The sequence below is a fragment of the Chaetura pelagica genome, unplaced genomic scaffold (genome assembly GCF_000747805.2).
Source record: "Chaetura pelagica isolate M959 unplaced genomic scaffold, ChaPel_1.0 scaffold861, whole genome shotgun sequence".
In the NCBI taxonomy this organism is placed as follows: Eukaryota; Metazoa; Chordata; class Aves; order Apodiformes; family Apodidae; genus Chaetura; species Chaetura pelagica.
The window spans coordinates 188,956-209,836 of NW_009952092.1; the positions used below are offsets into that span (position 1 = coordinate 188,956).

Below are 20,881 nucleotides of genomic sequence, written 5' to 3' on the forward strand. Positions count from 1 at the left end.
CAGGAAGGGAAGAAACACCCTGACTCAGCAGTGCCTCTCCCAAAGGGCAGGGAGGACAGCAAGGGACAGAAACATGCAGAAAAGCTTTGGCTGTCACTGTGTAAAGCAGCCCTCCCTTTCCCATCCCCAGAAAGCCAGTGTGGGGTAGCAGGTTTCTGCACCAACGCACCTTTGATACCAAGAGCAGAACCATTTCAGCATCAGGCTATTGGGCATTATCATGGAGACTGAAATGAAGGTCCCCTTGGAGCCAGCACCACGAGCAGCAAAGTCTTCCCTTACAAGGGCGAGTTTGGATCCTCCCCTTGTCCCTTTGCCCAGCAGGTGGGACAACAGGAGCTTCAGCCTTGGCACCCAGCAAGCAGAGCTTAGGAAGCAGGTTGAGCCTCTCTCTGCAAGCTCTTCTCTCACATCAGCTGCCCCCAGAGATGGCCACTTGCAAACGCTTCCCTTAAAGGATTATTGCAAACTACACCTATCCTGGAAGGAGGCAGGACTTGGAAAAGCCTTGCTCACCTCTGAGTAGAGTGGCCCTGATGGTCCCAGCAGGAAATGCCTTTTCACCCTGCCCTTCCCAAGGCAGTTCTGATCCCAAGCCACCCTTCTTCTGCATCTTTCTGGGGCAGAATGCTCAGCCCACTCCTCCAGCACCTCATGGAGAGGATGTGGGAGAGAGAACATGATGCTGTGCAGGAACCAGGACTCCAAAGGCACCAAGCAATACATTACAATTTGATCTGATCACCAGGAGAGGTTTTTTTGTGCCATTCTGCACCAGATATCCTTCCAGCCATAGTGGATAGCAACTATCAGGAATTTAATTTCAAGGGGAAAACAAACAAACAAACAAAACCAAAGCTGAGAAGTAATTGATACCTAGAGGAGAAATGAAGAGGGATGGATGCTCAGGCAGTGATGGCTGCCCACACGATGGCCATGCCCTGCACAGCCCTGCTCAGAACAACCAACTCTGCACAGCACAGCCCTGCAACATCCCACCCAGCTCAGAGCAGAACGCTGCTGCCAGCCGCTATGAGATGGAACTGGCCTGACTTCACCTCATCTCCTTCCCTCAGAGGGATCATTCCTTGGGAGCCATCACAACTGCCCTCAGTACCAGATGAAGCAAAAAACTTGCCAGCTGACCCCATGACCTGATGCTAATCAGGAATACTGATGTGCCTGCAACCACAAAGCCACAAAGAAGCAGCCCACAATGAGTCTGATAATCTCACCTCACCTTGGAAGAGCCATGAGCTTTGTCATCCCCCAGCCACACATTCTGTTTCAATTCTTGAAATAAACTGTCAGGATTCAACTGAGAAGTCCTGACAAGGATTAATTGAGTGAGGGAGTTGGTATTTGAATGGATCATTGGGGAAAACATTTTCCCTGGAAAGGGTGTTTTGGTAAGATGGGCAGTCTTGTGAGAGTCACTGTTCTTGGCAAAATATTGAAATTACACTTGAAGAAAATGTTCACCCCACTGGAATGGCTCATCTCCTTCTGAAGTCCTTAAGACAGAAATTACTGCATCATCAGAGATGTTTCTTGTTGAAGCAGGTCTGTGACAGATTCCAGCTTTCTCTCACTTTACTTGGCAGGGAAATTCCCAGCTTGTCTTCCAACACAGGGCAGAAACAGACAATAAAACTTTCCCACAAAATGGAAATTCTCAATTTTGGGCAGAGAGACTAACTATCCCCCTTCCTGGAAACACTACAATGTAATAGACAAAAAGAGGCAGAAACAGGTGCTCTTCTGTCCTGTTTTTTCACACAAGAAACTGAGTTTAAGCAGGAAAATACTGTCAAGAAAGCCATGTCCAACATTGATTTATATCTGGGTCCAAACAGGTATTTAAGGGTGTGCCACCTTCACAGCCTAGAATTCATTAAAACACAGTGGTTTTTGGTGTCTCCAGTGCCAGCTTTTAAAGGGCTTTCAAGGAGCAGGAGTGCAGCAGCCCAAGATGGACTTGAGCACTCTTGAGATCCAGCTTGGTGTCTAGAGGTTTAGAAAGTCCCTGCTGTTGCCAGACCAGATGACTGGACTCCTGGTCACCACACCCAGGGGTCTCCAAACAAGACCTTTCATCCCTAAAACACTCAGAGCACCAGAAGCTTCCATGATGTGCCTGGGTGGTCAAAGGAAGACCACAAGCACCTCTAGTCACGATGAGCTTGAGATGCATTTCCAAACCTCCTCCCCTTAGCCAATTCAGACTCTTTCTTTGTAATTTTGAACACTCCCTCACAAAAGAATTAATATAAAGAAATAAAAATATCATAATTCCTTCCTGCAGATTTTGGCTGGAAACCAGCCAGGATCTGAGCCCAAGCTCCCAGTGCATCCCAGTGCAGCAGCCCTGCTCAGAGCTGTCCTCCCTGAGCCTGCACAGCCCAGCACCTTGGGTTGGTTTCTTCACCATTTAAGGATGAGGAAAGCAGACGCTCTGGGGCCCAGCGAATTACCTGCCAGTGATTTGTTTTTGCTGCGAGTGCCTATGCCCTCACCACACAAACAAGCTCCTGAAGAAAGGAGGGTACAGAGAGGAGGGAGGAAAAAAAGCCAACAGGTTGATCTGGATTACATCAACGGTTACACCCTCCTCCGTTTAATGAACATAGGAGAACAGGTGCTTGTAATTCATTAGCCAACCCACGAGCTGAGGAGACAGGAATTAAGCCGACCAAACTCCTCAGCTGCCACTGCTCTCCTTCTCTTTGAGGCAGCAGCAGCAAGGAAACTTCATCTCTTTTTTTTAAGCTGCAGAGCAACAAGCCCAGCATGACTAACCCTTGCAGAGACTTCACCAGTGGCTCCCTCTCCTCCTGGGAGGTGTCAGGGCAGATGAGCAGAGGGAAGGCAGCCGGCGTGTCCCCGGATCGCCTGGGCTGCTGCAGTCCCAGCGGGGTGGCCAGCAATGGCTTCAGCTCCCTCAGCCTCCACGGAGATGGTGGATACCTGTGCTCCTCCTACCCCTCCTTCTCCATCGATGGGAGACTTCTGGCCCCTGTGCACCTCGATATCGATCCTGAGTTCCAAGCCATTCGACAGCAGGAGAAGGAGGACATCAAGTTGCTCAACAACCAGTTTGTGACCCTAATTGAGAAGGTAAGAGGAGCTGCTGAGGACCACGGTGCAGCCTGAGGAGGGTGGTGGGGAAGCAGACACTAACCAATCTCTCAGGAGACTTGGAAAGGCCTTCAGGATATTAGGCTAATTATCTGATTAGTTCTTCCTTCAGTGCTCTGTTTTAACTAGCATCATCTCTGGGTGAAGCTGGGCCGCATCTGTGGTCAGCAGCATCAGGCAGCCTGTGTGTCTCCTTTGCTGGGCCTGTCACCCCCTGGGTCCCTGGGGATGACAAGCAGCTCTGTCCTGGGGGACCCAGCAGAAGCAGAGCCATGGAGACACAGCATGGGACAGAGCAGGCCCTGGCTCCCACAGTGGACACAGCCATGGGCAGTGACGCTGATTAAGGCAGCAGCTCAAATTCTGCTCTGACAGCTAAAGAGAGCTGGAAATTCATCTCCACAGCAATGGGGTGGGCAAGGGAGACCCCCCACCCACCTCCCTCCTCTGAGGTTTTCATTGTGAGGGGTTGTGTGCTCAGCTAAGAAAGTGTCGCTTTCATCTCCTAAGATCCATGAGAAGGCAGAAGGTTTTCTCAAAGGAAAACAACTCATCCAGCCGAGGCAGGTTTCTGCAAAGCCCTGGTGCTCTGTAAACAGATGGTAATCTCCCAGGAGGATTGCTTCACTGCAGTCTACAACATAAGCACTCAATGCCAAGCTACTATGGCTTGGGATTTTTATTTTTTATTTTGTTTTAACTCTACCTCTAAGAGGACCTGAATTCACTCTGCAAAGGAGAAGGGTGGGGGAACCATCTCCCATTGCATCTATCCCAGCTGGATTCACCTACACATGCAAATAGGTGTGTGGTGGTTCCAGGGGCTGACCCTGGCTGGAGGGGCATGGCAGCCTCCACCTCTGTGCTCTTCCAAGCATGGAGCTTGGCAATGTGAATTTGGAGAACCCCTGGCTTGGAAATCACCCCAGTGGGTTGTACTGCATGTGCTGCAGGACTGGTCCTTGGACTATCTAGATTGAGAGGTTGGGTTTGTGTAGATGTTAGCTCTGCTCAGAAACCAGACCTCAGCAGAAAGGATGGCGTAGGGGAGAGGGGACAAGGCCACACAGTGACAACATGTACATGAGCCAGACCACATGCACTAGCCTGTTTCGTGCAAACAGGGATGGAAGAAGAGAAAGAGCCTCCAGGTTTCCTAATAAACCCAATCTTGTGGCCTGCTGATAAGTGTGCATTGCAGGGCCTGATGGACAGAAGATACAAACACTCCACCTTAGTTGCATGGCTTTGACTTTAGTGCTACCAGCTCCAGCATTTAGCTTTGAAGGCTGGAGCTTCAAGTGGTGCATCAAGTGGCAAACTTCAGCCATCTGCCTCAGGCCCTCATTCCAGAGGAAAGTAATGACGCTTCCTTGTCAAAGAGAACTCATCTTTTTAATCAGGAATTCAGATGGTCTCAAGCCTAAGCAGCTAATTCCTCAGATAATTGACCACACTAACTTCAGGAGTTTGCTGCTGATGGTTTTCCAGCAGGCTGTTCCAGTCTGCTAGAATTTATTTTCCATCCAGGTATGTCCAGGTGAAAGACAGGGAATAGCCAAGCGATGGACCCCCTGTTTGAAGCCCTACCTGTAGCCTGGGCAGCACAGGGGTAGAGACCTCTGAGAACCAATCTTTGGTCCCTTCTTCTGGTCACAAAATGTGGACAGATCTGGGTGATCCCTCTGCTGCAAAACTCATGTTAAGAGACTCTGCAAGGAAGAAATTCTGATAAGCGAGGCTAAGAAGCCAAAATGTGAGCAGTTCAACCCAGTGGATGAGTATGGTTTGGGAACAGGAAAGAAACTGAAGAGTTAGTGAGGGGGAAAAGTACAGCAACTAAGGATTGGGAGCAAGATCAGGAACTGAGACCTTGATTTGATGGTCAAAGATGGAGTTGGAACAACAGCCAATGCACTCAATCATTTATCAACCCAGCAGCAAACAAGAAAGCTGCCTTAAAAGGAGGTGATGTTCCCCAGAGCCAATCCCACAGGCTGATCCCAGCCCTGCAGAGGGATGCTCTAGCACAATGCCTGAGATGCCTCAGATGGAAAGAGCAAATGGCCCAACTGGCTTCTGGTAGCCCTGGAGGCCACCTGCTCGTGCCACGGGCAGTGTACCTTCCTGGCTCCACTGCAGCATCGTTCCCTGGTCCCCAGCCTGCAGTGTGCACACACCGTGTCCCTCTGGTTGTGGCAGGACAAAGCATCAGCCAGCAGCCCGGGCTGTGCTGCGATGCCTGTGGCCATGAATTAACATATCAGGAAGGAAGAATTAGGTCTTTAGCAGTGAGACCTGGAAGACCCCAGCACACCCACCCCTTCTGCTGAGAAACTGACAGAGCGTCTGAAAGCTTCTGCTTTGCCCGGCTGCTGCTTCTCTCTGTGCAGACAAGAAGCATCTTAGGAAAGACTGTCTCACCAGGTGCATCTGTGCAGTGCTCAGCAGCTGGGAACTCTGCCTCTTCAGCACGCTGACCTGCTTGGGGCCACGGCAAGGTCAAGTCCAGAGTGAAGGCCAAGCAGAAGGCTGAGGCCTGAGAGCAGCTGCACCCCATGGCTCACACCACTCGGGGCACAGGAGAAGCTGCACCTTCCTTGCCATGCAGACACACTCACTGAATCATCTCCCTGATAGAGTGGAGGCAACTCACAAATCACCAGCCAAAACGGGCCTGAAGGACTTCAGGTTTGTTCACAGAGCAGTGAGAGAGAGAAGGAGCAATTAGATAATAACTGAAGATAGTCAAGAGGTTTGAAGAGGAAAACTGTCAAACACTAAGCAGTCCTGTCTAAATTGTGAATGTTAGGAAAGAAGAGGGCCAGATTCACCAAAAGGCAAGGGTATGAAAATGCAGTCCCTCCTCTCTCAAGCAGACACACACAGGCCTCACGTGGAGTCTGTAATTATTTTGCTTATTGTCTCGAGTTCCCATAGGCCTTGTCTCTGTTGCTTTGCAATACAAACCAGGACTCTGATTCACTCCTCAAACTTCACCATGGTGTAATCCTACAGATTTGAAAGGACTTAACTTTGTTTGTGCCACTCCAAGGTAGTTTATCAGACTCCCATTCACCCTGGATGTGTGTGTGACCTGTGGTGGATTTTCAGCCTTTATTTCAATATGTCCAGAATCTAAGGGGACCAGCATGGAACAGTTCTTAATTTTTAGAGACTTAATAACTGATGCCCATTCTTTTGATGTGAACACATTCTATCAAGATATTAATAAGGGGGCAACGTGTAAAACTTGTAGAGGTCCCTATCATGCTACATCCTCAGGCCTGATCTTCAGGGAATTTGTCTTTCTTCCTTGGAGATCCCTTTGGATTCCAGCAGCTTCTTGCTACTCTGAGGGTCTCCTGGTCCACATCTCCTGGCAGGAGCAGCCAGCTTGGCTTTTAGCTGTCAGTGTTACTAATGTCTCCGAAACCTCTTCTGCAGGTCCAGTGCTTGGAGCAACAGAACAAGATCCTGACAACAAGATGGAACTTCCTGAAGGATCAAGACAATTCCCACTCAGAGTCAGACATCAAGGCCATCTATGATCAGTACATGAGCAAAATGAATGAAGAGATGAAGGCGCTCAACTACGAGCAAGAAAACCTCGAGTCGGAGCTGACAAAGGTCCTGAGCACCATGGATAACTTCCGAAGCAAGTAGGTGTCTAGTCCAGCTGCTGTTACAGGGGGGAACGTGTTCCAGAGGTTCAGCTGTGGGATTTAACACAGCCCACCTGTTATTCCCAGGAACAAATCCCTAGTTTGGTGTGCACAAACCTGTGTATTTGAGAAGTTAGCATCCTAGCCTCTTCCTGATTAACTAGAGAAGAACAGACACATCAGAAGTGAAATACCAAAGAGTACAGGCATCTGAGAAATGCCTGAGGCCAGAGAACAGCTCTGGACAGTATTATCAGGAATTTATCTCACTAAAACAGAGAAACATTTCTTCTCCACACTATTATCACAAACCAGAGCTTTCTCCCCAAACAGTTTTACGGATCTAGGCTGCTTAGTATTAACATCCCTTCCTACCCCCTTCACCCTGCACATTTAATGCAAAATTCTGCTTTAACCAAAAAGTCAAGACTTTTACCCAGAAAACCTCGACAGAAAACACTGAGGTAGCTGAAAGTTTAAGGGAGGACCAGCTGCCATGTGCTTATCGCTGCTTCTGCCAAGAGCTTTGAGATCTTGGGATAAGAGCCTTTGGGATGTGCCGTGGCTCATTCAAGAAGACAATGCTTTTCTTATTATCGGTGTCATTTGCATACCACAGATGAATCCACAATTAGATCCTTTCCCTTGCAGTTGCACCCAGCTGCCTACACGAGGTCTCTGGAGCCTTCCATGCTGCTTGTAGCAAAGAGCCATGTGGGCACTGCCAAGTCAGAGCAGTGATGTGAAGGGACTGCCCTCCTGCTGGCACTGACATCAGCACAGGAATAGCCCAGACCTGCTCCTGATGTACAAAGTGGTGCATAAATAATATCAGTGCCCTCTCCAGAGAGTTTAGATCAAGGATCTTAAAGCTTTTGGCAGACTTTGATTAAACCAGCTAGTCAATGTGTCTGCAAATCAGGGGAAGGACTGATGCTGTGCAGACATTAACAGAGACCCAGCAGGTAAATGTCTTACTCAAGTGCACAGGGCAAGCTGGTGTGGAGCAGGAATAGGAGCTAGGAGTTTGGTTCTTGACCTTATGCTGAAATCATTATGCTCAGCATCCTTCAAACTGACACAATGATGCCCAGGTGCCTAGAAATATCTACATTCCTCCTGTCTGCTCTTTTTGGATGTTGGTTTTGCTACAAGACCTGGGCTCACTGATGCTTGCTTTGCTGACAGGTAGCAACCCTGAGCTTGGAGAAAAAGCCACAAGATGGACTGTGCCATTTACTTCCTGCCCTTAAAAGGTTAAGACCTGTCAGCCCTCTCCAGAGCACTGGGTCTTCCTTGCACTTCCCCAAGGAAGTAACTGTACTGTTGCCCTGCAGTTATAAAAGATAATTCTTGGCTTATTCCCTGACAGTCAGGAAAACCTAGATAGAAAAGGTTCCCACCAGGCTGGGCTGGTGGGGAAATTTAAGCTCAGACACCTGTATCTGCTCTCACAGTTTGTACTCCTGTTTGTACTTGGTAACTGCCTCATTAGTTGTCTCTGCCTGGCACTTCATTTATTTTTCAGTCAGATTTCTTAGGGAGAAAGGTGCTGAAGCAAAGAGGCTGATTGTGTTTCCTGCTACCTTTTGATTTTCTTGGGCAGTTACTACCTAATTGGACAATAGGATAAGCCATGATAGGGATGCTACATCATTCAAAATAAAAAAGACTGACTAGAGGAACAGGACCCACCACACACCCACCCCACACAGAAGAGAAGGATGCACCTGCACTATATTTGACAGCAGAGAACCCACAATGGGCACCAACTTATGACTTGCCCAAATATCAGTCTTGAGAAGAGTTCTGGTTTTGTGGGACTACACAGCCACAGGAAAGCAGCCTTCAGGAATTCCACTACTCCTCAAATTCCACTCCCCTTCATTTGCAGGGCCTTCCCCTTCGCTTTCTCTGTGAGCTGCAAGGCACGAGCCCTGCTAGGGGTGACCTAAGAGCAAACAGGCAAAACCCACCCTGTCCTAGGGTGCTGTTAACACCCAAAGCCAGTGCAGGTGGATTTCTGTGACAGTGACAATCCCCTGTGCTGCTCCCAGCAGTTAATGATTCACAGGGAGAGAACTGCTGCTTCTGCTGAGCCTTCTCCAGGCAGTGATCCAACCCCCTCCTAACCCGCACTGGCTCTGCCGAGTCCTGCACGCTGCCTTCCAGAAAGCTGCTGCAGCCCAGTTGTTTTTCTGGAGCAAATGGTCTGCCTAAACCATGCAAATTTTGGAGGCGTCCAACTCCTCCAGAGGTTTCTATTCCCAAGGGAAATTTTTTGGGGGAGGAAAAGCAAATAACTTCACTGGCAAATGTAAGTGGTCATGTTCTCATCCAAGCTGCTGCCCTCCAGGTGAAACACACCACACACACGTGCCCACCGAGCAAGCTGCTGCACAACAGTTCACTTAAGATGTGAAATCTGCCTGTCAGTGTCCCCCTGTAAAGCCCGTTTGTCTGTTGTCTCTATCCAGAGACTGCTTTCCAAAAACCAGATGTAATGAAATGGGACACTTGCACTCCTTCTCAAATTAGGTTCCCATTGACCAGCAATTCCAAACACAGAGAGGAATGGAGAGGGGCCAGGGAAGTGGGCTGGAGGCTGGCACAGGAGCTCCAACCCTGCTTCTTTAGGAAATCAAGCTAAAAATGAAATACTGAAACACACCCCAACAGGCACGGCTGCCCAGAGGTGCACATCTGCACAAGTGTTTGCTTCAGGTCCTCAGAGAGTGACCTGCACACACAAAGACCCATCTGAATGAGAAGGCAGGGAATTCCTGCATGTGCTGACCTACCCTGGCCTGGCACTGGGGAAATACTGCAGGAAAATATGGGGCGTGAAGCCTTTAGAGGATACATTTTGTGAGCTCCAGGGACTGTGTTAGTCAAATCTTACCACCTGAAGACCAGACAGTAAGCACCCCTGTACCTTCAACCCCTGCAGTTTGTTTTCAGCTGCTTCCTACCCCATTTCCTTACTCCACAAGGGGAAGACTGACTTAATTTCATGCCATCAGACTCAGATCCATCTCACCACGATATGTTCAGTAGTCTTGAAGGCACATCCAGAGAGGAACATAGACTGCTTGAGAGTTGGTTCACTTCTGATTTTGCTTCCTTGCCTGTGGAGGAGCCCAAGGCGACCAGACGCCTGTCTCAAGTGTGTCTTAAGTGGATGAATCAAGATGGGAAGGATTTACACCTTAATGCATGACTGCTTGGGGATTATCTCTAAGGAGACAAATGCTGTAATGTGTTTGTGGAATACTCCATCCCCATGTGAGTCATCTCCAGGCCCCAGGTCCTTCCAGAGCCCTGCACGTTTGGCTGGCTGGGCCTGATCCCTTCCAGTCAGGAGATGTTTGCTCACTGGGCAAGATTATGTCAGCGCCCAGCAACGCGCGCAGCCGCTTCGGCAGGCTGGGACAGACTGGGACTGGGCTCAGGTGCAAGGAGGATGAAGGCAGAATGGCAAGCTGTAATTAAACTCAGTACATAGTTGCTGGCAGCAAGGCTAACATTCCAGCTAAAGAGCAGAGAAACCAGACAAGTAAATCTCGTTAGCCACCCTACCTGGCCTGACAGAAACCAGGAAAGAGAAGGTGAGTTTAACACCGTGGGGGTACCCAAGAGAAACCTCAGAAGTGCTTAACTGCAGAGCCTGTACTTGCCAGCTCCCCTCCCTGCCCACACTATCCCCTCTGTCCAGGAAACAACAGCTCCAGGGAGCAGTTTTTTACATTTCAGGTCAGCTCCTGAGCATGATTTACCCCTTGCCCTGCAGTGCAATCCCCTGTGCTGTGTTCCCAACATCTTCTCCTTTCTGCTTCCAGGCACAGCTCCTTCTTTCTCCTAAAGGTTTATACACAGCAGGGAAGGCTCTAGAGAGTAACTGGAGTGGTGATGCATCCACCTCACCACAAACCAACAGAATTTGGCTGTCATTCCTGATTTTATCATAATCAATGTTAGGAGATGCCATTTTACCTCATTCCCAAAGGTCTCAGCCTTCCTCACATTAATTTGGTGACATCTCTAAGTAGCACTGAAAGGTTTCATTCACAGCCTGGAAACACCACGTGCACATCAGGGTAAGAGGTCCCTGAAGTATCATGGAAGAGCAGGGAAGCCATGACCTCCCAGAGAGAGCAGCCTGCTCTGGTCTCAGCAGAAGACCCCAGACTCCCAAAGTGTGTCCAGCAGCAGAGTAGGAGATGCCAAACACCCATCACAAAATGCTCCTGCATGGCAAACAAACCAACTGCTGCTGGTCACACACCAGACCCAAGAGACCCTGTGGCTTCCTGGTCAGATCCCTGGTTTTAGCAACACCTGGGCTAGCCACGTGCTTGTCCCAAGAGCCAACCAGGGCTGGTGTATTCCTGCAGCTACCCTCACTTCTGCTGCTGGCCATCAAGAAATGTATTTGCCCCTGGCCTGTCTTTGTTATGCTGGTCCTGCCTTATGAAACCTGTTTTTGAACACCTGCAGGGTTGGTTCCTCTGCTGGATATTCAGCCTTTGGGACTCCACCCCATCCCCTCCGGTCTGTGTTACCTCCTGTTCCGTGGGCACTGTTTTCCGTGAATTGCTGTGCCAGGTCCTGTGTTACTTCATGACTGTGCCACAGTTAGGCTGTTATGACACTAGTCCAGTACTCCTGCAATTTTCACAAGCCAAAGTTTTCTCCCTTTTCTCCCAGAAAACTCTCAGACTTTGGCCAATAAAGCTGAGGACACCTAAAAGAATCAGAAGAGGAAGGTTTAGGTGAAAATTTAGGAGTCTTTGGGCATGTGACTGGGTTTCAGAGAGAATAACTTGCCACACCCCACTTCTCCAAGCCTACTCTCTGTGGCAAATGTGAGGTAACCTGAGGTTGCTTAGCCCTCAAATTAAATGGGAATTAAAGCTACCTCTTCTACTCTGGGGCTCTTCAGACTTAACGTGCTTAAAGTGTTACTACAGAGGAGATGGCAAGTGGCAGCTTGTTATCCTCTCTCTTGTCCAAAATGCCCACACCTAAGGGAGCTCTCGCCTCGCTGTCTACAGTACATGAAGGTGGGACATGATAGTAAAAGTGCAAAGCTTTGATACCAGCACTTTCTCAGGCCAGCAAGACAACCTTAAGCATCTCAGAGGCTTTCACCATGTGCAATTTCTTACTGCTGTTTTCACTCTCCTTAGATATGAGGATGAAATTCGCCTCTGCAGTGGCATGGAATACACCTTCATGGAGCTAAAAAAGGTCAGTGGCCAGAGGAGCTGTTCATCTGGACAGGCTGTGCACCAGCTCTGCAGAGCCAGAGAAGAGTCTGGAGAGGCAAGTTAGTCCAGGCTCAGCCAAGACAGTCCAGAGCTAGCCAAGAGTCCTTAAACCATACAGGTAATAAGGTGTGGAGGACGACAGCAAAGTGGTGAACACAGTTACCATTTCAATAAGAAAAGTACAAGTGAGTCTGGGCCACTTGTGGTTATGGAGAAGTCCTGGGGCTCCTGGTGGAAGCGCCTGGAGGTCAGACCATGCCTGCACCAACCACGCTGCAATTGCCCCAGCCAGACCTGGCCTGGAGGGGTCTGCACCCCTGGAGCCTGCAAGGCAGCACCTTTCCTCCTTGCATGTTTCCTCTCTGAATGAAATCACAGGTTGGGAAAGGCTGGGAATTGATAACTGTGTTTGCTTTTGTTTCCTGCCGAAGGGCCACACCCTGCTCAAACATCCCGTCCCAGAAGTAGCTGCCTTTGAGTATCAGCTGAAATGGGAGGCTTTGTGCACAGCCTTGGCATGAAAAAAAACAAACCCAAGGTGCAGGAATACAGGGTATTATTAGACAGAGGAAACGTTCTCCACAAATTATGGCTAATTGCATGTTTTCCCTGACACACTCATCAGCCAGTAAGGGCAGTTCTGGTGACTTCTGTGAATGGCATCAAAGTTCTCAATAACCTGTGCTTTTTGTGGTGAACAAAGGATGAGTGGACCAGCCCTGCTCGTTTCCTTCTCCACCCTACATCATTTGAGACTTCCACCAAAGCCCTCACTCACAAAAACCCCCCAAAATCCAAAAAACTGCAGAGAAAAAAGGTCCACCAAGGACCCTCCTTACTTGTAGAGCAGGAGAGCAGTTTCACAAGTACCTGCCAGTAAATAGCAAGCAGGCCACTTGCTGGGGAGAGACAGTGGGAAAGACTTCTTGCTACAAACCATTGATTAATACACTTTCCATCTCCTGTAGGATTTAGATGTGAGCTCCTTGCACAGAACTGAGCTGGAGGTGAAGCTCAACGGGCTCCAAGAGCTGATGGATTTGAAAAAAACCGTCTATGAGCAGGTAAAAAAAGCAGTCTGGAGAGTGGTCCAGGAAGACACAAGCTAGTGTGCAAAAACATGGCATTTTTGTGGACAGTTCCACTACAGAGAGGGCCTTGTTCTAGATTTACACCAAAATGAGAGTTTGTCCAGGGGAGCTGTAAGGTGTTGCAGACAACTATTAGATGGCTGAAGGCAGGGTCTCGTGAGCTAATCCCTTTAACTAAACCAGCTCCATTTTAAATTTGACCAGGATGCTCCTTCTGCTCCATAGCTGCTGGGTCTCCTCTCTAACATTCAGGAATCCCCCTCTGACCCCAAGCTGGCTGGTTGGGGCCTCAGCTTCTAACTGCACTGATGGCATTTCCTTGAGACCAAGCACCTCAAGTCAGGAGCAAGACAAACATTACTCTATTCAGAATCAGAGGAAGGGCTGACAACAAAACAGGACAAGTTGTGGTGAACCTGGGGGAGGTGCTGGATGCTCTTTAACATGATCCAACATACTCCATTTCCCCCAAAATCAGAAGTGTGCAGTCAGGAATGATTTCAGCAAGGCAGGGAGGCTGCAGAGTCTGCAGCTCTTCAGACAGACCCAAAGGCTGCCTAGATCTACTCAAAGTGATTTCAGCCACTTACTCAGAGACTGTAAAATGTTACCAAGCAGGCTCAGCAGTGTTTTGGGAATACTAATGATTTGTCTGAATTCTACCAATACAAACAGTTAAAATGCCTGACAGAAGAATGTTAACATTCCTTGTGGGGAAACTGAGGCACAGAGACACAGAAGGACCTGGACAGTATTAGAACTGCATTAGAACACAGCCCCTGTTTGCAGCTAACCACTTTCTTTAAAATTGTAAGACTATTCCTGGTGCAATTCCTGGATCTTCTTGAGCTGATTTCCTTCAGGTTCCACTCTGCTGTCCTGGCAGAAGGCTGTAATTATTTTTTTCATGCAAAGAAATTCCCCCCTGGTCTCTCTCTGCCCTCTCTCCAAAGCCTGTTCTCAGGTCAGTGACTTCTTTGCCTGGACCTGTTGATTTTACTGACATCAATGTACAGGCACAAATACCCAGTGGAAGGGCAAATGAGGGAAAACTGCTGGACAGCTTTATTCACAGCACGTTGCTATGAATCAGAAGAAAATCCCAGCCTTGATCCTCATTCATAAACCATCAGGTTCTCTTTTCCCCCCTCCCCTCCCTGGCAGAGGATACTCAGGTATTTGCAGTAAAGATGCATTTTCTCCTCCAGCTATTAGTGTGCTCAAAAATTAACAAAGAGGCTCCAGGATTAAACACCAGTGGGAAAAAATACACTGGTAATCCTGTTTTTTGGAAGAGTGGTGGGGTATTTTTCTGTTATTCATGAATCACCGTGTCTGGGAGCCCTTTGTTTCCCAGGTCAGAGTAAGGCAAAGAAAACAAGGTATACAAATGCTTCTCTAAGAGATTAGAGCCCTCAGCACAAAAGGGAAGAACAAAAAGATCCAGATGAAAGGTAAGAGATGGGGATAGATGTATGCTACTCTCTTTTAACACTGGTGTAAATCAGAAGCATCTGCAGAGGTCCTGATAAGAGTGACACCCCTGCAGGAGCCATCTGAGGCTGGGGGGAGCTGCCAAGTGAATGTGTACTCCATCTGCCCAACATCAAGTCATGTCTTGCCTGGATACAACCACCCAGGAGTGTAGTTTACTGGCATGGATTAAGGGTCCCTTTCAGGTTCACTGAGGGGAGTCTGCATTCATCATTGTTTGGCTTGAAGCTGTGATGGAGACAGCAATCATGAGCAAATAACCCAGTCAGTGTCACTGCAGCTTGTGTATCCGTGTTCCTGCTTCCCCCACGCTGGCTTGAGTTCCCCCAGGACATGGGAGCAGCTCAGGGGGTGGGACAGGTCTGCTAGTGATGGATGTGTTCAGAGAAGGGTCCTGCTTCCCGCTTCTTTTACCAGACACAAAGCAGGCTAGAGCAACAGAAGTGGCAGCCTCAGCCCCTCTAGATCCTGAGGCAGAGCTCTCAGCCTGCAGGCTGCTTCACACTGCCCTAGTTCTTCCCCACCATCTGAGCAGTGACAGATACTGAAGCATCATCATCACTTCAAGAAACCTGCTCTTGATGCAGTATAAATGCACCGTTTTGTCAGACTCTAGTCAGATTGTACCCAAAGGTCCCAAATCAACACCCTAACCTGAGTCTGGATTTTATGGAGAAAAGAATACCAGCTTCCAAACTTCAGAGACTGAAAACCTAGGAAATCTCACCATCTGCCAGGGTTCAGCTCCCCTGGCTTGTAGCTTTGTTGACTACTTGGTTTTTCAGTCCTGTTCTCTCTCTGCTATTCAGGAACTCGAGGAGCTGCTGACAGAAATTAAGGACATTTCTGTTGTACTGGGAATTGACAATGCATGCAAACTGGATCTGAGCAGAATTGTGGAAGAAGTGAGGGCCCAGTATGAAGCCCTGGCTCGTCGGAGCTGGGAGGAGGCTGAAGCACTTACCAGGAGAAAGGTACTTGTCACCTTATCTGATTGATACTGGGGAGAGGCAGGGAAAGAAGAGGCAGATCAGCCTAGAAACTGCAGGAATCAGCAAGATGTGGAGGGACAGTCTACACCTGGGAATGGAGGGAGAGACAGTGCTAACCCAGATCAACTCCTCCTCACTCAGATGTGTAAATCAGAAGTTTCATGGCTCTAGGCTCTCCACACCATCAGTGAAGAAGGCCAAGGACATCTCCCAGTGGCAGCTTGGCCACCTAAGATGCAAATGACCTTCCAGTGGTGCTTCTCCAAACAGAGCAAATAAGAATGTGATTAACCTCAAGACACACTGTGCTCCTCATCTGGTGCAGCTTTGGCCAGAAGAGGCTTTGTGAATGAGCCCTAAATCCTTCCACACACTTGCTGTTTTTCTTCAGCTAGGTGTTTCTCCTCAAGGGCAGTGGGAATCCTCACAGATTCCTTTGCTACAGTAGAGGAGGCTGCAGATAACCCACCCTTCCATCTCCCCTGCAGCTGAATGAAGGGAGCACCCAGTCGGGCACCTACGGGGGTCACCTCCTTGACAGCCGCCGGGAGATTGCCGACCTGAACATCCAGATCCAGAAGCTGAGGTCCTGCATCGTGTCCCAAAAGAGCCAGGTGTGTCCTGGGAGGGGGGTGACAAAACTCTGATGTACAGGTCTGAAACCACAACACACCTAACACCCCCACCACCCTTTCCCCTTTGCAACACCAGTGCCTGCACTTAGAGGAGCACATCAAAGAAGCAGGAGAGCATGGCGAGATGGCCCTCAAGGATGCCAAAGCCAAACTGGCCAAGCTAGAAGAAGCCCTACAGAAGAGCAAAGAGGATATGGCTCACCTGGTGAAAGAGTATCAGGAGTTGATGAACATCAAGCTGGCACTGGATGTGGAGATCCTCACTTACAGAAAGCTGATGGAAGGGGAGGAGAGCAGGTAAGCTGGGCTTCCTTGCACCTGAAGAGGGGAGGGGATGCACCCAAACAGCTAGGGAGAAAGCAGACATCCCAAGCTTTGAGTCTGGTACTGAAGGTTTGATCAAAGAAAGAACAAATCCCAGCAGTCCCCCATACTGCTGGGCCCTTTTTCTTGCTCTGAAGTTTCCCTTAGACTTCCCAGGTTGGAAGGTTCCAGCAGTTCTTTGCCCAGATGCTGCTAATTGAGTCTTTGTGGCCCAGCCATGCCCTTGGCTCTACCCATGTAGCCCAGCTCACATGGGCCATACTCCAGTTCCCTCTATCCCTCTGGCACTGCAGAGGTTAATACATGTCCTCACTCTGTTCACAGCATGGAGCAGCCAATTCCCACCCTCATCAGCACTGTCCACTCCAGGCCAAAGGACCGTAAGTGCCTTTATTCATACAACCTGGTGAAGGAGAGTGGGAATGAACTATTTCTAACCTCCCTCCTCTCGTTCCTCCTGCCCCTGCAGTTTCTGCCAGCACCCTGAGGACCTCCAAGCTCTTTGCAAGAGGAACAGGCAGCACCAGTGGGGAGATGAGGCCAAATGGAGGCAGCACGAAGGAGCTGCCCCCCAGAAGCTGCAGTGACAAGGCAGCGAGGCCTGGAGCAGGTGCCTCCCCCCGTGCTGCCCACCCAGAGCTCAGCTCCCTGCCCGCCCAGGAGTGCTCCTAGGAGAAACAGACCCTGCAGCATAAGCACAAGACCTGTTGGCATCTGTAGCCAAATGAGGCCAATGCACTTTCTCCTGAACTCAAGCCAGCGTCCGAGGGACGAAGGATGAGAATCCATTCCAGGCTGTCTCTTCCAAGTCTGTCTTTGCAACATCCCAGTTAACATCTCTCTTACCAGTTACAAGCAGAGTCCAGCCCAGGACTTTAAAGACTCTCCCATCACATACCCAGCTCTTCCTTTCTAGGCCTGTCTCCCCAGAGGATCTGCATTCCCAGCCTTTGAGATCTCCCTATAGGAAACTTGACAGGAGGGGCAAGTATTATCCCAGAAGCTTGTAGCCCAGCAGCCAGAAGCCCCCAGCCATTTTACCAGTATTACCCATCACTCCCTCTGCTCTGTGCCTGTGAGAGGTGTTCACTGCTGTGACTTTTGGAGGAGAACAGCATCGAGCTTTCCAAACTGTGCTGCTGGGGAGATGCAGGTGAACAATCTGAGCCAGGTGCATTTGCAACACCTGGATTTGCATTTCTCGTGACATGCTGGCTGTACTGGGGGATCCTTGGCCACTTCAGAACACTTAATTGATTTTACTGCCTTCTGGGTGGCCTCTCTCATTCCTTTTCACACCACCAAAGCTAAAACTCCTTAACACTTATTTCCATAAGCCAGCTCTCTAGCCAAGAGCATCTCTGCCTGTCAACTAATGGCACTCCACACACGGTGGTGCTAGGCCCTAGAAATGGGACACTGCTTCCCATTTAACTTCAACAAGCAGGACTTGTCTTTGTATTTATTGAACTTACACAACAGCTGTTCCCTCCCCTGGCTGACACAAGCCAAGACACACCAGTCAGTAGCACCAAAGCTACCAGCACCAGCTCTGCAGATGCCATGTCCCCTGCAAGCAAGGTAGGGGAGATGTTCCCACCTCAACCCAGGCATTGCTGTGGCCCTCCTGAACACTCACACAGTGCCCTGCAGTATTTTCCTTTATGAGGCCAGACTTTGGCCTCAGCCACTGCCACACAACCCCACTTGAGTTCCCAGATCTGGAATTCCCAGCAGGAGTTGTTAATAGTCTCTTGGCTATTTCCGTTGAGTGAGTTGCAGTATTTCCAAGTTTCTGTAGCATAGAACAACTACTGTAGCCTCCATGTAACCAGAACACCTGCTCTCCAGGGTTATGGCTGTTAAAATAAAGTGTCATGTGGAAAGTATTGTCTTGATGGGGTTTTTTTCCAAATTTCTTACCACAGCCCACCTGAAGCAGCCATTCCTCCCCCAGTTGCCAGCAGGTCTCAGTCAAGGACTCTGGCAGCCAAATGAAGCTGAAATGGCTTCCCAGGTAATTTGTTTACTCCATATTCCCAGGGAGAGGCACAAGGGGCTGGAGGGGCAGATGTGGAAGCAGGGCAGCCAAGGCTTTGGGGAGCTCTCTCTTGTTCTGCCACTGGGGTCCCACATGGCTTTGGACCCCAGAGCAGCCCAAGCATGTGTCAGGAGGGTTATTGCACGGGCTGCCACCCTCCCACCACCAAATTCGTTTGCACCAACCTCCCCTTGCTAAATTCTCCCTGCACCTTTGCTAACTGGGGGCTCTGAGCACCTGAGGAACCACACTTGAACACAGCCACTCATTTCAGAGGTGCCCTTCCAGAGCACAGGGGCTTTCTTGGTGCTCCTTCCTCAAAATTCCCCTCTCCTCTAAGGGACTTAACCTAGGAGAACCCAAGCAGACAAGGCCCCCCCAAGGTGCTAGAGGACCTGAGGTGGGGAGTGTCTCTGCTCTGCTGTTTGCTGCCCTCCTGGGAAAAACACTGCATTTCTGGGGTGAGCTCTAGGGGTCAGGGGCAGAGGGGAGGCCAGTCCAGCTCAGCAGAAAGAGCCACCAGCTGTTAACTCTAGTTTCTCAAAGCAGTAGGGATGGGAAAGGGGGGAGCTGTAGGTGAGCTCCCAGTGGTACAAGCTGTTCCCCTGGAGGCAGAGCCCTTCCCTGGGGAGGAACAAGGCTGGTCTGTGTAGGGCTGCACAGGTCGAGGGTGCAGGGAGGCCCAGAGGAACCTGGGCTCCCAAGAGGCCTGGAACAGCAGGGTAGGGCTGAGGTTGCACCACCAATGGGAAGAAGAAGAAACTCAGAGCTGCTGTTGCCCAGAATGAAACCTGAATGGAAAAGGAGGGCTTAGGAGCCCTGACCACCCAGCCTGGGGGAACTGGAGCACAGGGTACTTAGGGAAGTGTGCTTCCAGGCAGGCTGGAAAAAGGACTCAGCAGCAGCTCAGTCCTACAAAGTAAGAGCTTCTAGCTGTTTTCCCTCCCTGCCTTACGAGTTTTTTGTTTTCCTTTGTTTTTTTGCTGTTTCTGAGCCTTCACCACCCAGAGGATTGGGAGAGAGCCTGAGTCCAGAGCAGGAACTAGGAAGCTGGACTCCTGGGACCCAGCAGAGGACTCAACTCACTATTTCACTGTCTCAGTCACTTCACTGCTGTGTGCCTCAGTTTTCCCACTGACAACTGGAAAGTGTATATCAATCCACATCGTACCAGGGCAGTGCTTTGAGGCAGCAGAAGAGCTCCTGCACACCACTGATGGGAGCTGAGCTATGCCTGAGACAGTCACATTGCCTTGGGACACCCATATCTGCCCCTGCACCCATCCTTCCCCCTCCTCCATCCTACCCCCTAAGCACTGACTTCATCTGAAGGACCAGGCCCTTCCTCAGGGCTGATTTCTGGAGCCCTTCTGACACCAGAGATACAGCCAGCCCTGGAGCCACCTGTTATGTTTACTGGGGCAGTTCTCAATACATTTTTCCTTCCCCAGTGAAGGGCATCACACTGATACCACACCATGGCCACACCATCAACTCAGGAGCTCAGAATCCCCTTTGTGGAGCAGGGGACAGTTAGGGCAAGAACGCTGAGCCAGCACAGCAATCACCACTGATTTAATTGCTGCTAAGGGGATCCGTGGAATAAAGGCAAGCTCACCCACGTTATCTGGTGAGCTACATCTGGGCAACCAAAGCACAGCCATCTCCAGGCAAAGCCGTATCAGTTTCAACTGCAAGAGGCTTCCCAAAGATGATCTCAAACCCTGTCTGGAGCCAAAGATTGGAGCATCTGCTCCAGCGTGGGGAAAGGAGATACAAGATGTCCAGTACACAGCCCAGTTGCAAGACAAAGCCCAGGGGCAAATCCCAGGGACAGATAAACCCATGTGCTGAAAGCAGGGGTAGAGCTGATTTTGGTGGGGCAGACTCTGGCAGGGAAGATCACCAGGGAAATATTGTGTGTCTGCACAACAGCAACTGGGCTGGAGGCCAGAAGACAAGCCAGAGCAGACAGAGGGAAGCGGCAGGGCTCCTCTGCTGCCTTCCAAGCCGGAGAGTCTGAGTCCCAGACCACATCTAAGGGCACCACGTACCTGGGCGCTGCCTCCCGGCTTGGGGAGCACCTAAGTGTGAGCTCCAGGCTCCCTCTCCTGGGCAGGTCACACCATTGCAAACGCCTCCACAGCCTCCAAAGCCCTGGAGCCCATTAAGCTGCCACATCCCAAGCAGCTCCCTCCTTTCTGTCAGCAAGCCCAGTCTCCCAAGAGAAA

General features: G+C 49.9%; 1 protein-coding gene across 1 annotated transcript; it reads left to right on the forward strand.

Moving 5' to 3' along the window:
- The first annotated feature begins 2,790 nt into the window (after window positions 1-2,790).
- KRT80 (keratin 80) lies at window positions 2,791-17,281 on the forward strand. The gene is made up of 9 exons (XM_010005704.1): window positions 2,791-3,117; window positions 6,586-6,800; window positions 11,993-12,053; window positions 13,042-13,137; window positions 15,468-15,632; window positions 16,139-16,264; window positions 16,362-16,582; window positions 16,934-16,989; window positions 17,079-17,281. The coding sequence occupies exons 1-9, from the start codon at window positions 2,791-2,793 to the stop codon at window positions 17,279-17,281; spliced, it is 1,470 nt and encodes a 489-aa protein (XP_010004006.1).
- Window positions 17,282-20,881: the final 3,600 nt, after the last annotated feature.